General features: G+C 47.2%; 3 protein-coding genes across 4 annotated transcripts in view; 2 read left to right on the top strand and 1 right to left on the bottom strand.

Moving 5' to 3' along the window:
• Window positions 1–3,605: 3,605 nt before the first annotated feature.
• Window positions 3,606–9,935, top strand: Tmed6 (transmembrane p24 trafficking protein 6). The gene is made up of 4 exons (XM_055621416.1): window positions 3,606–3,897; window positions 5,633–5,759; window positions 7,277–7,425; window positions 9,580–9,935. The coding sequence occupies exons 1-4, from the start codon at window positions 3,616–3,618 to the stop codon at window positions 9,808–9,810; spliced, it is 789 nt and encodes a 262-aa protein (XP_055477391.1). The 5' UTR covers window positions 3,606–3,615; the 3' UTR covers window positions 9,811–9,935.
• Window positions 9,936–12,109: 2,174 nt separating this feature from the next.
• Window positions 12,110–14,335, bottom strand: Nip7 (nucleolar pre-rRNA processing protein NIP7). Its single transcript, XM_055621169.1, has 5 exons — window positions 14,232–14,335; window positions 14,039–14,125; window positions 13,807–13,945; window positions 12,955–13,095; window positions 12,110–12,779 (listed from the first exon to the last, which is right to left on the bottom strand). The coding sequence occupies exons 1-5, from the start codon at window positions 14,285–14,287 to the stop codon at window positions 12,660–12,662; spliced, it is 543 nt and encodes a 180-aa protein (XP_055477144.1). The 5' UTR covers window positions 14,288–14,335; the 3' UTR covers window positions 12,110–12,659.
• Window positions 14,336–14,574: 239 nt separating this feature from the next.
• Cog8 (component of oligomeric golgi complex 8) overlaps window positions 14,575–17,282 on the top strand; it is a 15,137-nt gene continuing 12,429 nt past the window's right edge. For both annotated transcript variants that reach the window (XM_055621005.1, XM_055621002.1), the window contains exons 1-2: window positions 14,575–14,974; window positions 16,966–17,173. In XM_055621005.1, the coding sequence (XP_055476980.1) occupies window positions 14,580–14,974; window positions 16,966–17,173 (603 nt within the window). In that variant the 5' untranslated portion in view covers window positions 14,575–14,579. The remainder of the gene's footprint in view (window positions 14,975–16,965; window positions 17,174–17,282) is intronic.

The raw sequence follows: 17,282 nt of genomic DNA, 5'->3' as shown, positions 1-17,282 counted from the left end.
CACAGGATGCTGTTGTGCTGATAGGAAGCTACTTTGTAGTCCGTGGGTGCCATTCCACACATGCTGTAGAAGGTTCCTCTCCATTTTCTCTTCCCCATAAGTATCGTTTTATCTAGGGGCTAAAGAGTCCCTGCTTTCTCTCTGAGGAGTGAAAGGCAGGTTTAGAGATGTGTGGAAGTTCCCCTTTCGCCTCATTGAAATGTGGAAAGTGCTGTTTCAGTGCCTGTCAGCTGGGTCTGGCAGCAGTCTTCCTGCTCTCTCCTCAGCCAACAATGCAGCCACAGGGAGGTGAGACCCAGAGCTGCTCAGTGCGGTGCCTCCCTCCATCCCTGACGAGAGTACCGCTTTCTTGCCCTCCGACCCCATTGTTAAAAAGGTCATTCTAGGGAGAAGGGTGAGACTGATGAATTAAAGAGGCAAAATACCCTAGTTAGCATTTGTCATGTTTCTACAGGACTTGAGTAGGGCTCCTGAAACAATTGTACTTTGCTTTTTATTGAACTGTAGAATTTTCTGTGGAAGGAGGTAGCCCTGGGCTCCCTGACTTAAAAACTGCCCTAGAGCAACCAGGCCTCCCAGGTGCTGAGATGCTGTCCTGCTTCATCAGACCTCAAGTCTGCTCTCTGCTGTGACAGAAGAATGTCACAGCCAGTGGGATGAATTATGAGAAACTTGCTTTAAAGGGGCAAATACAGTCAGGTGCAGTGGCTCACGCCCGTAACCCCAACACTCGAGAGGCAGAGGAAGTCAGATCTTTTGAGTTCGAGTCCAGCCTAGTGTACAAAGCAAGTCCAGCACAGCCAAGGCTACACAGAGAAACCCTGTTTCAAACGTCAGAATTTGGGAAGCAACAAGCTTGAGAAACCTAACTCCAGCTATGGCAGCTATTACTGTGGCATTCAGGTTTGTGTCTATTACATGAATGCCTGTTACATGAGGCATGCAGCTTTGTGTCAGTGTCCTCTAATATGCTAGAAGACAGTATTTCCCTAGAGTGCTATTGTGAGGATGAAAGAAAATGGTGGCGAAATTCCGAGCCCGGTGCCTGTCATGGAGTCAGTGGTGTGGAAGCCACGAAAAGGAGTTGAGGACTGGGACGTGCATGGCTTTAGAATTGCAGTATATGATGGTTTTAAAGTGGATTTTGAACAACTTTCCCTCCCTGTGGGTGCCAGAGAAGTGAATAAAAGAAAAGAAGGCTTACACAATACCATCTTCCAGAGGGTTTTGAAGAGCTTTTAGATAAACCAGCCAGGTGGAAGAGAGAGACCCAGCGGGTGGGTGGACCATCTTCTCGTTCACTCTGTCTTGGTCTGGGTCACTGGGAAGCACCACAACCAAGGGCAGGGTTTCTTTGGCTTATGCTTCCACATCTCCATCTTTGAAAGAAGTCAAGAGCAGGGCAGGGACCTGGGCGGAAGCCGATGCAGAAGCCATGAAGGAGTGTTGGAGACCGGTCTGGCGCTCTGTGTATGCAAATGCTGAGTTCCAGGCCTCCTGAGGAGGGCACCGTCATCTACACTGACCAGTGTCGTGTAAACTTTACTCCCAAATTATCTCTGATTGGTCAATAAAGAATCTGGACAGCCAATTCTGGGCATAAGAGATAGGTAGGTGGTGTTTCCATCCCAGTATTGGGATCACAGATAGCGACCATGAGGTAGTGGGGAGAACAGAGAGAGAGAAAGATGACAATTCAGTGAGGGACTGACTTGATGGAACAGAAACAGCCTAGACAGGACCGATAGGGCAAGTAAATAGGAGCACATGGCTAAGAAATAAGACTAGCATAGAGGATTAGCATAAATGCGAATCTGCCCAGTTATTGAGTCTAAAGCTTATTAATAATGTTTTTAAGTCTCTGTCATTTATTTGCTAGAATGAGTGATTTAAAAAGCTTCCCTCAGCCAGGTGTGGTGACACACACCTGTAATCCTGGCATTCTGGGAGACAGGCAGGTGGATCTCTGTGAGTTCAAGGCCAGCCTGGTTTACAGAGTGAGTCCAGAGCAGCCAACAGCCAAGGTTAAACAGAGAAACTTTGTTTTGAGGGGAAAAAAAAAAAAGCCTCCTTCAAAATGTAAATTATCAAACTGGGTGGTGGTGGTGCGCGCCTTTAATCCCAACACTCAGGAGGCACAGGCAGGAGGATCTCTGTGAGTTTGAGGCCAGCCTGGTCTACAGAGTGAGTCCAGGACACGCAGGGCTACAACCAAAAAAAAAAAAAAAAAAAAAAAAGGTAAATTATCTTTAACAGAGGAGTGTTGCTTGTTAGTTTTTATCCAGTTTTTCCTCTGCCTATTATTTTCTTATAGAATCCAGGACCATCAGCCAATGGGTGGCCCACACAATAGACTGGTCCACATCAAATACTAGGAAAACCTTCTCCATGCTTGCCTGCAGCCTGATCTTACGGTGGCATTTTCTCAGTTGAGGCTCCCGCGACTCAGATGAGTATAGCATGTGTCAAATTGACATAAACTAGCCAACATTCTTCATATATTAAAACCTTTATTAGCTGAGTATGGGGGCAAACGTCTTTAATCTCAGCACTCGGAGGCAGGCAAGTCTCTGAGTTCAAGACCACGCTGGGGAGCTGAAGAGAAGGTCAATATTGGGTTAAGAGCACTGGCTGCTCTTCTGGAGGTACTGGGTGCCAGAAATTGAACCCACATGGTGGCTCAGAACCCACTATAACTGTAGTCCCGTGGGATCCAATGCCGTCTCCTGGTGCATACATACATACATGCAGACAAAACTCCAAGCTCCATAAAATAAATCTTTTAAAAAGCAGTTGGTCACCCATTGTGGTGGAGCACGCCTTTAATCTCAGCACTTAGGGGAGGCAGAGGCGGGCAGATCTCTGTGAGTTCGAAGCCAGCCTGGTCTACACAGTGAGTCCAAGACAGCCAAAGCTACATAGAGAAACCCTGTCTTCAAAAACCAAAAACGAGACAGTCTGCTCTACACAGGACACCGTGCACCTCACCCCACCCCACCCACCCCCAAAAAGTGAGAAAAAAACTACATTTTGTGTGCACGTATGCGCTGTGCTTTGCTCTAGGCCACGAAATCTGTTGGTAGGTGCTGCCCTGGTGTTGACTGGGCAACAGCAGCACCTAGCCATTTGCTGTGAGAGCTGTCACCCCAACCAGCTTGGTCAGTATGGAAAATGGCTCTACATTAACTAGCCCCGTATTTAATCTGCACGAGGCAAGAACTGAGAAAACAGCGCGAATGGGTGGAGAGCTCTCTTGTGATAAAGCACCTTTCCAGCACCCATTAACTAGATCTGGCAAGCTACCTTCTTGAGGTGAAAGCAAAATCTTTGTGTGAGCCAACACGGAGGCCGGAGGGGGCAGGTTGAAGCTACGGGGGAAGGGGCGGGGGATAGCCCGGGGAAGGGGCGGGGGATCGCCCGGGGGGGGGGGGGTTTGCCAGCGTACTGCACATAGCACCTGCATTACAGAAATATGCTGTGGGGGGGGTAGTGAGACTGCGCTGGGGGTGGAGCGGGGAGGGGGCGGTGCGGTGCTCGGCGCCTGTACTGCCAAGTATCTACCATCGGCCCTGAAACTGGTCCTACCTGTGACTTGTGGGGTTAATGATTAGCTGGATGCCTGTCAGCCCTCCTTTCCACAGGGCTGGGGGCAGCTCACCTGCGGGAGGATCTACAGAAGGGAGCATGTTCCCTTTGCTCCTTGTGGCCGGGCTGGCGGTGTCAAGCCTGGTGACTTCTGCTAAGAGCCAGGAGACAGAGCCCCAGCTTGGCTCCGAGGACCAGCCACCCGTCCGTGTAGCCGATCGGCATGACTTTGCCATTGTGATCCACCCGGGCGCCACAGAGTGTTTCTGGCAATTTGCTGAGCGGATGGGTAACTTCTACTTCAGCTATGAGGTGCGTGGAGGCCTCTGGCCATAACTTTTACACAGTGAGCCAGGAGTTAGGTAAAGCCAAGGTCCGTGGTTGCCACTTGTGAACCAGATGGACCTTCAGTTGGAGGACATCTCTGGATGAGAGTTGGGCGAACAGCCAGTGATGGGAGAAAGCATATGAGTTGGTTTAAAACTGGAAGCTACAGAAGAGTGCTCAAACCCCATGAGTAGAACCATGCTCCTGCAGGAGAGGCAGCCTTCACCTTTCCTCTGATTTGAGGTGATGGGAAAGACAATACCTGCAAAAAACAGTCACGTAATTGCCAGGCATGGTGACACATGCCTTTGGTTCCAGCACTTGTGACACAGAGGCAGGGAGAGGGATCTCTGAGTTCAAGGGCAGCCTTGTCTACACAAGGAAACACAGAACTACACAGAGAAGCCCTGTCTTGAAAAAAACAAAGAAAGAAAGAGAAGGAAGGAAGGAAGGGTCACATAATAGATTTCGAATGAAACCGCTTCAGTTAATGGCACGGGAGCAGCGTCAGCTCTGCTTTTGTTGATCTTAGCAAACTGGAGAATAACCGGCTCAAAGCTTGTCTATGCAACCAGACCACACTATTTTTTTTGGAAGGTACCTATTCCTTGGGCAAACACACCCAAATTCTTGGCTTGTGCCACCCAAGAATTTTGAGCTTGGTATTAAAATTACAGGTACTTTCACTTGCTCGCTTTAGGTTGTGGGTGCTCTTGGGTAGACAGGGCCTCACGAAGCCCAGGGCCTGGCCTCTAACTTGAGATACAGCCAAGGATGAGACTGCACTGAGGACCTTCGTGTCCCCACCTCCCAAGCGCCAAGACTACAGGTGTTCGCCAGCATGCCTTAGTTTATGGGGCACTAAGGATGAAACCCAGAAATTTGTGCCCACCTGGCTAGTGTGTGCCTTGTCCCCCTCTGTTCCTACCTTTGAAACCTGTTAAAACCTGTTAACTTTTTTTTTTTTTACTTTTTGAAGTTATGATCTCCACACATAGGCCTTGCTGGGTGAGACCGTGCAAGGTTCGTGTGCCATCACACCCAGCTGTAACTTTCTCATTCGGATTCACATAGCAGTAGGCTACATTGCTCTTACTCCACGGAACTGTAACTTGCTTTTTATTTTAAATTAACTCGCCAGTCCTTGTATTGTTTTTGTCTTTTGAGACAGGGTTTCTCTGTGTAGCCCTTACTGTCCTGGAACTCACTAAGACCAGGCTGACCTCGAATTCACAGAGATCCACTTTCCTCTACCTTCCAAAGTGCTGGGATTACAGGCGCAGACGCAGGCCATCCTGGCCCGGCTAATTTACCAGTCTTTAATCGTCTATGTTATACTATTACCAGAGCTACTATTGAGCTTACTGTGGACAAATGTCCATGGAGTGCTGCTTGCTTTGGCCGGAAACTCCCAAGCTGTGACGTGTAAGGGACTGATCCATACCTGTGTGGCAGGGCAACTGTTAGCATTTGAGGTGACTCTATCCTACATCCTGTGTGCAACTGGAGAATGCTCAGCAGTGATGTGGCTCCCTGAAGCACGATTATAGCGGCAGCTAAAAAGCCAGCTCAGTCCTGAGCATCCAGAAGAGGCGTGGGTGGATGGTATTGTCGCACAGAGCTGCTGAGGACCGGGGGTGCGCCAGCCTTACAGCTTGCTGCTGCTTCGGTGACAAAGTAGGGACCTTTCTCTTTCTTTTTATTTTAATGGTGACGGAAGGTTCAGCGCATTCTCGGAATGTCACATGACCGCCATGTTGTGGCCACCGCACATACTCCGCAGGGTTTCCTCATTGGCACAGCCCGGGATGTTCGGGGCCAGATTAACTTCGCTACACAAGAGAGAGGTGTGTATTCATCGCCAAGGCTAGGATAGTAATCATACATTTCTATGAAATTGAGAAATAAGGGCCAGGCGGTGGTGGCACACACCTTTAACCCCAGCACTTGAGAGGCAGAGGCAGGTGGATCTCTGTGAGTTTGAGGCCAGCCTGGTCTACAAAGTGAGTTCCAGGACAGCCAAGGCTACACAGAGAAACCCTGTCTCGAAAAAAACAATAGATAGATAGATAGATAGATAGATAGATAGATAGATAAAGTGTAATTAAAAAAAGAAACTCTAAACTTCTCCAAACTTTCAGTCACTAAGCAGAACACTTTGTTAGAACATTTTTGTCCATAATGTGTGAATGTGTCCATAATGTGCCAATTTTCCACACACACACTGAAGATTAAAGATATGCATAACTACTGCTTGACAATTTTTGCTAGTTCAAGCTGTCATCTTCAAGTTCTAATGGTCTACAAAAAGCAAGCGTGTATGTTTCAACTTCAGTACAGAGCTGGGGGTGTCACACAGAGGTCTGTGACCCCAGCAGGCGGAGGCAGGCAGCTCTCTGTGAGTTCGAGGCCAGCCTGGTTGTCTGAATTTATAAAAAAAGCCATGACCACGCCAACTTAGAAAACAAAGCATTTAACTGGGACTTGCTTACTGTTTCAAATGGTTAGTCCCAATATCATGTTGCGGACCAAGGGGCAGGCAGGCACTGGAGCAGTAGCTGAGAGCTTACATCTGACTCACAGCCCTGAGGCCCAGTGGCAGGGAGAGCCTGGGCCTGGCATTGCTGTTGAAAACTCAAAGCCCATTTGCCAGGTGTGGTGGCACATGCCTTTAATCCCAGCACTTGGGGGGCAGAGGCATGTGGATCTCTGAGTTCAAGGCCATCCTGGTCTGCAAAGCAAGTCCAGGACAGCCAGGGCTACATAAAGAAACCTGTCTTGAAAAAAAAAGGGGGGGGGGAGGGTTGGAGAGATGGCTCAGAGGTTAAGAGCACTGAGTGCTCTTCCAGAGGTCCTGAGTTCAATTCCCAGCAACTACATGGTGGCTCATAACCATCTATCATGAAATTTGGCTCTCTCTTCTGGAGTGCAGGTGTACATTCAGACAGAGCACTGTATACATAATAAATAAAACCTAAAGAAAGAGAAAAACATTTTTAAGTCTAATATAGAAGTTATCATTTAGCAAAATAATTGAGTATTATTTTATAGGTTGCTGGTAAAAAAAACAGTGCCCTTTGTGTCAAAAATGGTTCTATTATATCCTAAATAAACAGGTGCTATAGTAGTGATTTTGAAACCAGGGAGCAAGCTAAAAGTGGCAGGGTGTGACTCTCATCCCAGCATTTCAAAGGCTGAGGCATGAGGATTCTGAATTCAAGGCCTGGCTGAGTTACACAGTGAGACCCTGCCTCAAATTAATAAATAAAATAAACCAAACTGGAGAACAGCTTTGTCTAGGGGAACTGAAAGACAGGGGGTGAGACACTGAAGACGTGGTAATGAGATCCGGGAATTCCCACAGGTTTCTATCAGCTCTGTCTAAAAAACGAGCAGAATCGCTTCAGTTCTATTCAAGTGTATCTCAACTTCGGAGTCTTCTATGAGGGGCCTGAGATGGACCACCAACAGAATCAAAGAAGGCAGCTGAACGATACTCTGGATGCGATTGAGGTAACGGGATTACCATTCTTGGGGGGTACAGCCTGGATGAGAGAGGACTCATGATAGAAACAAATTGGCACGAGTTCATCATCATGCAGCATGGAGTTCTTTTTGGTGCCTGGGCCTGGGCAAACAATGGCTAACAGGTCTGGCTAGCCCACTGCCTGTTTGTACTATGCAATCACAAAATTGCAGCTGCCCCTACTACATAAAGCAGAACAATCTCGTGTGCCCAAAGGAAGCTCTATACACTCCAGACTGCCCCCAGTCCCTCCAGAAGCTAATCCTAGAGTCACTGTTGCACCGTTCTTATAGCTTTTCTGCGTGAATTGTGTAAACAGAATCATATATGTGGATTTATATGGTAGCTGCTTTCATGCACCATGGCTTTTGTTTGAGACAAGGTCTTACTATGAAACCTTGGCTGGCCTGAACTCATTATATAGACCAGACTGGCCTTGAACTCACAGAGATCTACTTGTTGCTTTAGTGCTGAGATTAAAGACATGTGCCACCATACCCAGCTTGATTTCGTTTTCCCTAGATGGTTTCTCTGTGTAGCCCTGGCCATACTGGAACTTGCTTTATAGAACCAGGCTAGCCTCAAACTCACAGAAAGCTACCTGCCTCTGCCTGAGAAGTAGAGATTCTGGGATTAAAGGTGTGTGCTTTAGTTTTTTAAAAAGAGGGTCTTACCCTCTGTGGCCCAGACTGGCCTTGAATTTGCAGCAATCCTCCTGCTTCAGCTTGAGTGCCGAGATTATAGACCCAAGCCATCACACCTTAGTTTACACAGTATGCGCTGAACGTCCTACTGTAGGATCGCAGTTTTGTGTATCCACTCACCAGCTGGCTGCACTTGAGTGTCTATTTTTTGGCTATCAGTTCTGCCGGCAATACTTGTGAACAAGCTCTTGTGTTTTCTTTTCATGTACCTACAAGTGGAACTTCTGGGCATGATTTAAACTGCTTAGCTTTGTGATGACCTACCTGGCAGTTTTCCACAGGAGATAGTCTTGGTAGCTATAAAGACTCTGATTTCTAGCCATCCTAAAGTACTGTGTGGTGATAGCTGTCCTGGAGGATGTGAAATGGCATCTCCTGCTTTAGCATCCTTACTACTGGAAAGGCCAATAACTTGCTATAAAAAAATAAAATTTGTAATAAAAGCATAAAAATTAAGGGCTCGTTCAGTGGTTAAGAGCACTCTCCTCTCCTAAGAGAACCCAGGTTCAATTCCAAGCACCCATATCAGGCAGCTCACAAACGCCTGTAACTCCAGTTCCTGCGTGCACATAGCACGAATACATTTATGCTTATGTGTCTCCTGGGGGGCGGCATACATTTGATCTCAGCACTCAAGGAGAGGCAGGTGGATCTCTGAGTTCAAGGCCAGCTTAGTCTACAGAGTTTCAGGACAGCCAGGAATACATGCAGAGAAACCCTGTCTCGAAACCAAAAACAAAATATCTCTTTCTTCTCTGCCTGCCTTTTTCTTTTTACTTTCTTACTTTTATTTATGACAAATATTCCTGATCTCTTCTGAGCAAATATTCTTTGAGACAGTTACCCAACAGAATCATTTGGCTCACCCACATCTCAGGGGAGAACTCCCCAGCAGTGACTTATACCTCAACAATGGAGTGGATCAGGAATCCAAAGTCACCCTTGGTTACATGCTGAGTTTGAGGCCAGTCTGGGCTGCATGAAAAGTAGCTCAGAAAGAGTGTTTACCTCAGGGCTGGAGAGATGGCAGAGCGGTTAAGAGCACTGTCTGTTGTTCTTCCAGAGGTCCTGAATTCAATTCCCAGTAAACACATAATGGCTTATAACCATCGGTACTGGGATCTGGTGCCCCCTTCTGGCACGCAGGTATACATGCAGGCAGAACATTGTATATATAATAAATACATCTTTTTTTTTTTTTTTTTTAAGTGTTTACCTCAAATGTGCAAGGCTATTGCAGGGATGTAGGGAGTTTTGTGGAAACTAGGCAATCCTTATTACTGAGGTACAACACAAGCCCCCCCCATACTTTCCGACTTTCAAACTACTCCAGCAATTTTTTTCAAATACACCAGAGTACCATGTATTACCAACTGACTTAGCTCACTGCAGGTGAGACCCAAACGGCAGCCAGAGCAGCTCTCCTTCTTCCCACAGGACAGCACATGGAAGGTGCAAAACAACGTTTTTCACATGTGGCGCTTCTACAACTTTGCCAGGATGAGGAAAGTGGCTGACTTTTTCCTGCTCCAGTCCAACTACACCTATGTGAACTGGTGGTCTGCTGCGCAGAGCCTCGCCATTGTCCTTTCTGGGCTCCTCCAGCTCTATTTCTTGAAACGCCTTTTCACTGTCTCAACCACTGATGCAAAGAAGCCAAGATGCTAATACATAGCATCCTCGTCAGAGGGTTGATCAAAGTAGCTTTATAAAATTGTTGGGGAAAAAGTCAACCTAAATCTTTTTTTCTTTTCCGTTCATCAATAAAGGCAAATGGCAGTAATAAAAAGTGAGTTCCGGTGCTAATTACTCTAAAAGATGTATTATGTGCTTAGACTAAAATACCACTTTTTGTTTTGAGACAGGGTTTCAATATATAGCCTTGGCTGGCCTAGAATTTGCTGTGTAGACCCAGCTGGCCTCAAATTCAGAGATTCACTTGCCTCTGCCTCCTCACTGCTGGCAAGGCACGCACCACCATCCCTAGCCTAAAATAACGTTCTTACAGGTGACCCTTAACCTTCACTGATTCCACTTAGAAGTTAAAGAACCCTGGAAGGGGTTCTGAAGACGGTCCACTTGACAGAGTACCTGCTTCGCATGCAGCTTTGGCTTTGACCCCTACCACCACAAAAATGTAGAGCGGTGGCACACAGCACCCCAGAGGTGGAAGCATTAAAAGCGGCCTCTGCCAGTTCAAGACCACATCTGAAAATAAATCAGAAAGCTCTGAACAAAGCAGTGAAAACAATGGGACAGTCAATTTTTGATGGTGTCTTTTTAACCCATTGTTTAGGACTGTGAAGGCCAGCCTTCCCTCCTTGTCCAGGGATTGAACTCAACATCAGGTGCGGACACATGCCCTTCCAGTCCACCAGCCTACCCACTGAGCCATCTTGCTTGCCCCATAGTGCTCTTCAATGGATGAAAGTATTTTAAAGGACATTCCCTTTGGAAATGTGGTGTGGTCAGGCTGGAGAGATGGCTCAGAGGTTAAGAGCACTGACTGTTCTTCCAAAGGTCCCTAGTTCAATTCCCAGCAACCACATGGTGGCTCATAACCATCTGCAATGAGATATGCTGCCCTCTTCTGGCATGCGGGCAGAAAAACTGTATAAATAATAAAAAACTTAAAAATGTGGTGTGGTGACACAGACCTGTAACACCCTCACTTGAGAGGCTTGAGAGGCTAGGAGACAGCCTGAGCTACATAGCGTTTCAGACCAATGTGAGACCCTGTCTCAAAGATAAAAGCTGGTAAAAACAGATTGTTTTGAAGCTGGTTGTGGTACACACACCTTTGATCCCAGCACTAAGGAAGCAGAGGGCAGCCTGGTCTACAGAGTTCTAGGACAGTTAGGGTTACACACACACAAAAATAAATAAATTAAAATATATATATATATATATATATATTTGAGGCAGGTGTTGTGGTGTACCCATTTAATCTCAGCACTTCAGAGGCAGATGGAGCTCTTTGAGTTCAACCCATCTACAAAGCTAAGCCTGTTGTTTGTTCCAATTAAAAACAATAATGTAACAAAAATATTTCAACAAAGGCAAGGAAAATGGCTCAGCAGTTAAGAGCACTCTCTTTAAGAGCTTGGTTCCTAAGGCAGCCAACTGCCTTTAACCCCAGCTCCAGGGAATCCAACTCTCTCTTCTGAGGACACTGGCATCCAAGTGGAACGCACATGCACAGTCTTTTGTCTTGAGACAGGATAGCTCTACAGAGCCCTTGCCATCCTGGAGCTCTGTAGACTACTGGCTTTGAACTCACGGAGGTCCACCTGCCTGTCTCCTGAGTGCTGGGATTAAAGGTGTGCCCTTCAACTGTACGCCCAGCAGTCATACAATTTTTAAAAATGGGGGCTGGAGAGACAGCTCAACGGCTTAAGGGCACAGGCTGCTTTTGCAGAAGAGCTGGTTTGGTTCCAAGCACCTACACAGCAGCTCACATACATCTGTAACGCCAGCTCCAGAGAAATCAAGACCCTCTTGATTTCCATGTCATGGTGCACACACATACATGCGGACAAAACACACACACACAAAATAAATGTAAAAAATGTTAAAAATATATATTTCACTATTTATTCCACATCTGTTTGCCAGATCCTATGCTGGATGCTTTACAATTTTTATTTTTAATTCTGAATACTACTGTTACATTGATGATGTCTTTCAGTTTTGTGGGTTTTGGGTTTGATTTTTAGGCTGCCCACAATCTCCTTATGTACACCTCAAACACACAGACAGCTCCATCTGCCTCCCCAGTGCTGGAATTAAAGACGTGCACCATTATACTCGGCAGTTTTATGGTTATTTTTCTTTTGACAATTGAAGAAAATGAAGTTTGTCTAAATGGAGGAACGTGTCCAACATCACACAGCTGGCACATGGCAAAACTGAGGCTTGAATATGGACTCTTCCACACCAGACACCACTTGTCACAAAGAAAAAGAGGTGAGTTGCACGTATTATTTTATTAAACTCCACCTGTAAAACCACAGGCACAATCTACTATCCTTATATGGCGAGTTCTATCTTTAATGATATTAATAAATGATAGAAAGTCCACTGTGCTATTAGGAGCCTAGAAAACAGTGTTATCACAGATAACAATTTAATTACTGTCCTCAGTGCAGTAACTCAGAACCTGTTTCTCAGAATAAGTCTTCTGATTCAAAGAAGATGTAGGTACAGAATAAAAACTCTATTTACTCACACAAACTTTTGGCAGGTGTTGGTTTGTGTTTTAGATTTTTGAGACAGGGCCTCACTATGTAGCAGAGGCTAGCCTTGAAATGCCAAGTAGTCTAGAGTAGGCCTTACACTTGTGGCCCACCTGCTTTTGCTTCTAGAGGGCTTGAAACCCTATTTTTGAGCCATTTCTGTTGAGTAAGAATCCAAGTGGCGTATCTCAGGGTTATCCGAACTTAACATGATGATGTCTGCACACACAGGAAACAAAGCTAAGTCCCCTCACACAGCAAAATGTTCCTGGGATAACCATCCTAAGTCAGTGTCTCTTCATGCCGTACATATTCCCCGATGTCTGCTTGATGAAACACCACAATTGCCATGGGGTCCACTTTTCTGCAGTCTTGGGTAGACTTCGCTGCCACCCCAAAGCCCTGGAATTGAAAGAACAGACACTAATTCATTCACTTACAAAAACCAGGACAAACACTATGTTAAAACAGCTGTCTGAGAAAATTCAAAAGGTGCTGAGAAGTTAGTCTCACAGGCCGAAGCTACATCCTTTTCAGTAGGCACCTGGTATGCGCAATGGCTACCCGTTCTACTCACCAGAGGAATGTCTGCCATGGAATAAACCACGACTCCCTGGTACTGAGAAGTGTTTTCAGTGATTCGCCCCAGACCGGATTTCAACACATGGTTTCCATACAAGAAGGACTGCTCTGCTCCAGGCTTTATCCATACTTTATACTGGTAGACAGTTGAAAACCAAGAGACAAAAATGCTAGTTATATTCCTGTTGGCAGATCAGAGGCCGCTTCTGTGTTTAAGGAGTGGCGGGGAGACAGACATGTCCCTTTAAATTGTTTGGACTCTGATCCTTTGCCATGGAGTTCCTTCCTCATGCCACCTCTCAACAGTATAAACAACTTACAGCTTTTTTTTCTTTTCTTTTTTTTTTGTACCCCAGGATCATCCCTAAACAGCCACCTGTATCTACTTTCTGATAGCCACCTGACACTGTGGGGACCTCTCTGTTTCCTACAGCTATCTAGTCTCTGCAGCCCAGGGCACTCACAGGACCCTCCCTCCCTAAGCATGTTCAAGTCCCAATACCTATAAACATCTCCTTGTGCAGACACTGTAAGAAACTATGACAGAGAGGCTGGAGAGATGGCTCAGAGGTTAAGAGCACTATCTGCTCTTCCAGAGGTCCTGAGTTCAAGTCCCAGCAACCACATGGTGGCTCACAACGTCTTATATGATCGGATGCCCTCTTCTGGAATTCAGGTATTCCCGTGGATAGAGCACTCATATACATAAAGGAAAAAAGTCAGAGAAGGAAGGAAAGACGGAGGGAGGGAGGGAAAATCAGACTCGATTGAAAACAATCTGTGTTCTGACTTGGCTGTCATCCCCGACTTCACCCCCGATGGCAAAATGGAGACCAGCCCCACATACCTTGGCATACGGGGCGAGGTAGTCGAGCGCTGTAACGTGCAGCCGAAACTTGTGGGTCTTGGTAAACTTTCCAAAACACGTCCCCAGGGACACCAGCTTATCCCCGGAGATGTTGGCGGCCAGCTTCAGGATCATCTCACTACAGGGGCGAGGGAGGAAGTTGCTGCGGACGGCCACTCACTGGACGCAGGCCTCCGGCCCCGTACACGGGGAGCACCGAGCCCCAGCTCACCTCACATAGTACACTCGGTCGTTGTGTAGCCGGAAACAGTAGGTGCCGTCGGGCCTGTCCACGAGGAGCTGTAGGTTCTCCCCGATGCTGAGGGCAGAAAGGAGACTGGAAGCTGCGCCGGAACCGTCCCGCCCCAGTGTCCCCGTCCCGCGTCCCCGCACGCCCGTCCCTCATCTGCTTCTCAGGTTCTTACTATTTCGCAATCTTCTCAAACATTACCCGAGTCTCTTCTTCAGTCAACGGCCGCATCTTCCCGCTAGCCTGGCTCCCGGGATCCTCGTGCCTGGAGAGTCGGAAGCGGAAGTCACCCTGCCGGCCCCTCGCGCCGCCGCTTCCTGGCAACATCAAAGCGTGCCTCTCTAGCCCAGGTCTACGTGTTGTTTGTGCTGGCGCCACCTGCCTTGGAGGACCGCTGGGGCCCAGAAAGCTGGCCAGGTGAGAAACCATAGAGACAGAAAAATGTTCCCCAACGGTTTCCGGTTCCGGGCGCGAAACCGGCGCCCTCGCGGGTCTAGAGCGGAAGTGACGGCGCCGTGGGAAAATGGCGGCTGCTGTCTCTCTCCAGTCCTCCGCTGCCGCCTCGGCCGCGACGACGGCCACGGCCGCTGCGCTGGGGGAGGTGGAAGATGAAGGACTCCTGGCGTCGCTGTTCCGCGACCGCTTCCCTGAGGCCCAGTGGCGGGAGAAACCCGACGTGGGCCGCTACCTCCGGGAGCTGAGCGGCTCGGGGCTGGACCGGCTGCGACGGGAGCCGGAGCGTTTGGCGGAGGAGCGGGCCCAGCTGCTGCAGCAGACGCGCGATCTGGCCTTCGCCAATTACAAGACGTTCATTCGCGGTGCCGAGTGCACCGAGCGCATACACCGTCTCTTTGGCGACGTGGAGGCGTCCCTCGGTCACCTGCTCGACCGTTTGCCCAGCTTTCAGCAGAGCTGCAGGTGCGGCTGGCCCGCTGCTGAGAGGCCCATACCTGTAACTGACAGGATGCTAGACATAGCTGACCCACAGGTAGAGCGCAGAGCTCTCTCCCGATCTCCTTATCACTTACATTTCACAGCAGCCATCTAGGTAGCTATCATTACTGTCTTAAGCTGAGGAAGTCGAAGTGACTTGTCCAAGAACACGGATAGTAAGTGTTTCCAGATCAGGATTGGAAGCCAGGAGCCCACCACTCCCTCATAGGCTGTTGTAATAGTAAAAATACAGCCAGTCTTGTTGGCATATGCTTGTGATCCCAGCATTTGAATCGCAAGGTCATCATCCTAGGAGTATTGAGTTCAAGGCCAGCCTGAGCTACATAAGACATTGTATCAAAACAAAATAAAAACCTATGTAAGGCGGTTCATTGGGCCGACATAGCTAACACTGTATAAATGGCAGCTTAATATATATGTGCCTTTATAATGGTGTATGTACAACAGCTTGGGCTGGAGGCCCAAAACTTCCATTGATAGGAAGCTGAGGAAAAATCCTATTTGGGGATTATATAGGTTGTCAAAAAGCATTTCCTTTTTGAGCTATATTGACTTTCTAGGTCTTCAATCTAATACTCTTAGTTCAGTTCAGTTTTTCTTTAGAGACTTGGATATTTAAAACAGGTTAGATAGTCGAGCACGCTGGTGCACACCTATAATCCCAGCACTCAGCGAGGCAGAAGCAGGCTGATCTCTGAGTTGGAGGCCAGACTGGTCTACAAAGCAAGTCCAGGACATCCAAGGCTACACAGAGAAACCCTGTCTCGAAAAACCAAACCAAACTAAAAATAACAACAAAAAACAAAACAACAACAACAAAAGAACAAAACAGGTTTTGTATCCTTTGTGCCGAAAAGAGATTCACAACTTAGTAAACCCAGTTTCTGGAATTACTGTAGAGAAGGAGAGAAACAAGGAGGAAGAAGGAAGATTAAACAGCTGCATATAACATTAAGACCTGAGGGATCTTAAGGCAAGAGTGTAGTTTGTTGGCTAGTTGGTGCTCTATTAGATATTAATAGCTATTAAAAATGTTTATGGGTGTTTTGTCTGGTGTATATCTATGCACCATCCTGAGGCCAGAAGAGGGATTCAGGTCCCCAGGGACTGGAGTTACAGGTGGCTATGAGCCCCTAGATATGTGTGTTGGGATCTGAACTTAGATCCCTTGCAAGAGCAGTGACCGCTGAGCCACCTCTCTACTCTCAGTAATAACTAGTAAGGGGTTTGTTTACTCTTCTTATACATTTACTCATTGTCAGGTCCTGTGTACTTCATGCATGTCATCTTACCTGTCTCTAACTTTCACAGCTTTGTCAAGTAGGTCCTCTTACCAGTTAACCAATGAAGAGACAGGTCCAGAGAGGCCAAGTCACTTAGTCCTTCTTTATGAGTCCTAGAGCCGTTCAGTCTCAAATGTGACGGTCCAGATCTGCAAGCCATTTTTAGAATGGCATGGCAGATGGGGTGACACTCTGCATGTGGAAGTCAGAGGACAACTTGTAGGAGTGGGTTCTCTCCTTCCATTATGAGGGACTTAGGGATCAGTCTCAGGTCAGCAGGCTTGTTGGCAAGCAGTAGGCACCTTTACCCCTGAGCCATCCTGACCGTTCCGATGCAAGCCTTTGATTAATGATGTAGTCTTAGAAAGTTTCTTAAATGTTAAATGAAAAGTTTCCTCAACTGATATAAGGAGTTGTAGGTTGGAAGAGATGGTTTTGTTTGAGACAGAGCCACCCTGTGTATCCCTGGCTGGTCTTGAACTCACTGTGTAGAACTAGATAGCCATGAGCTCATATCTGCTTCTACCTCTGGAGAGCTGGGATCAAGGGTGTACACCACACCCTGTGTGAAGGTTTGAAATAAACCAGACGAACCATCCAGCCCGGTGTCCAGTAAGTGCTCAACCTACTGTGCAGAACAATGAGGAAATACATTTTCCTGATTGCCTCTAGGAACTTCGTGAAGGAAGCTGAGGAGATCAGCTCCAACCGCCGGATGAACACCCTGACTCTAAACCGGCACACAGAAATCCTGGAGATTTTAGAGATTCCCCAGCTTATGGACACCTGTGTTCGAAACAGCTATTATGAAGAGGCCCTGGAGCTTGCAGCCTATGTACGGCGACTGGAAAGGAAATACTCTTCCATCCCTGTTATCCAGGTAGACAACTTGCCGAGAGGGCCCTCAAGTTTATGATCTTGTAGTTATTAATTCTGTGATTGTGACTGAACTTTTAAGTAGAAACTTTTGCATATTTCATGTCAATTTC

Source organism: Psammomys obesus, unplaced genomic scaffold, assembly GCF_907164565.1.
Source record: "Psammomys obesus unplaced genomic scaffold, mPsaObe1.curated_primary_1811, whole genome shotgun sequence".
Lineage (NCBI taxonomy): Eukaryota > Metazoa > Chordata > Mammalia > Rodentia > Muridae > Psammomys > Psammomys obesus.
Note: the sequence above shows the minus strand (reverse complement) of the source record. Positions and strands in the feature narration are given on the sequence as shown.

Bases quoted from the DNA above. Each gene is read 5' to 3' on its own strand.
- Tmed6 (XM_055621416.1), top strand. From the start codon at position 3,616: ATGCCTGTCAGCCCTCCTTTCCACAGGGCTGGGGGCAGCTCACCTGCG. The intron at 5,760-7,276 runs GTGTGTATTCAT...GAATTCCCACAG, and splicing joins CTTCGCTACACAAGAGAGAG to GTTTCTATCAGCTCTGTCTA. The intron at 7,426-9,579 runs GTAACGGGATTA...TTCTTCCCACAG, and splicing joins ATACTCTGGATGCGATTGAG to GACAGCACATGGAAGGTGCA.
- Nip7 (XM_055621169.1), bottom strand. From the start codon at position 14,287: ATGCGGCCGTTGACTGAAGAAGAGACTCGGGTAATGTTTGAGAAGATT. The intron at 14,126-14,231 runs GTAAGAACCTGA...TTCTGCCCTCAG, and splicing joins TTTGAGAAGATTGCGAAATA to CATCGGGGAGAACCTACAGC. The intron at 13,946-14,038 runs GTGAGCTGGGGC...TCGCCCCTGTAG, and splicing joins GACCGAGTGTACTATGTGAG to TGAGATGATCCTGAAGCTGG.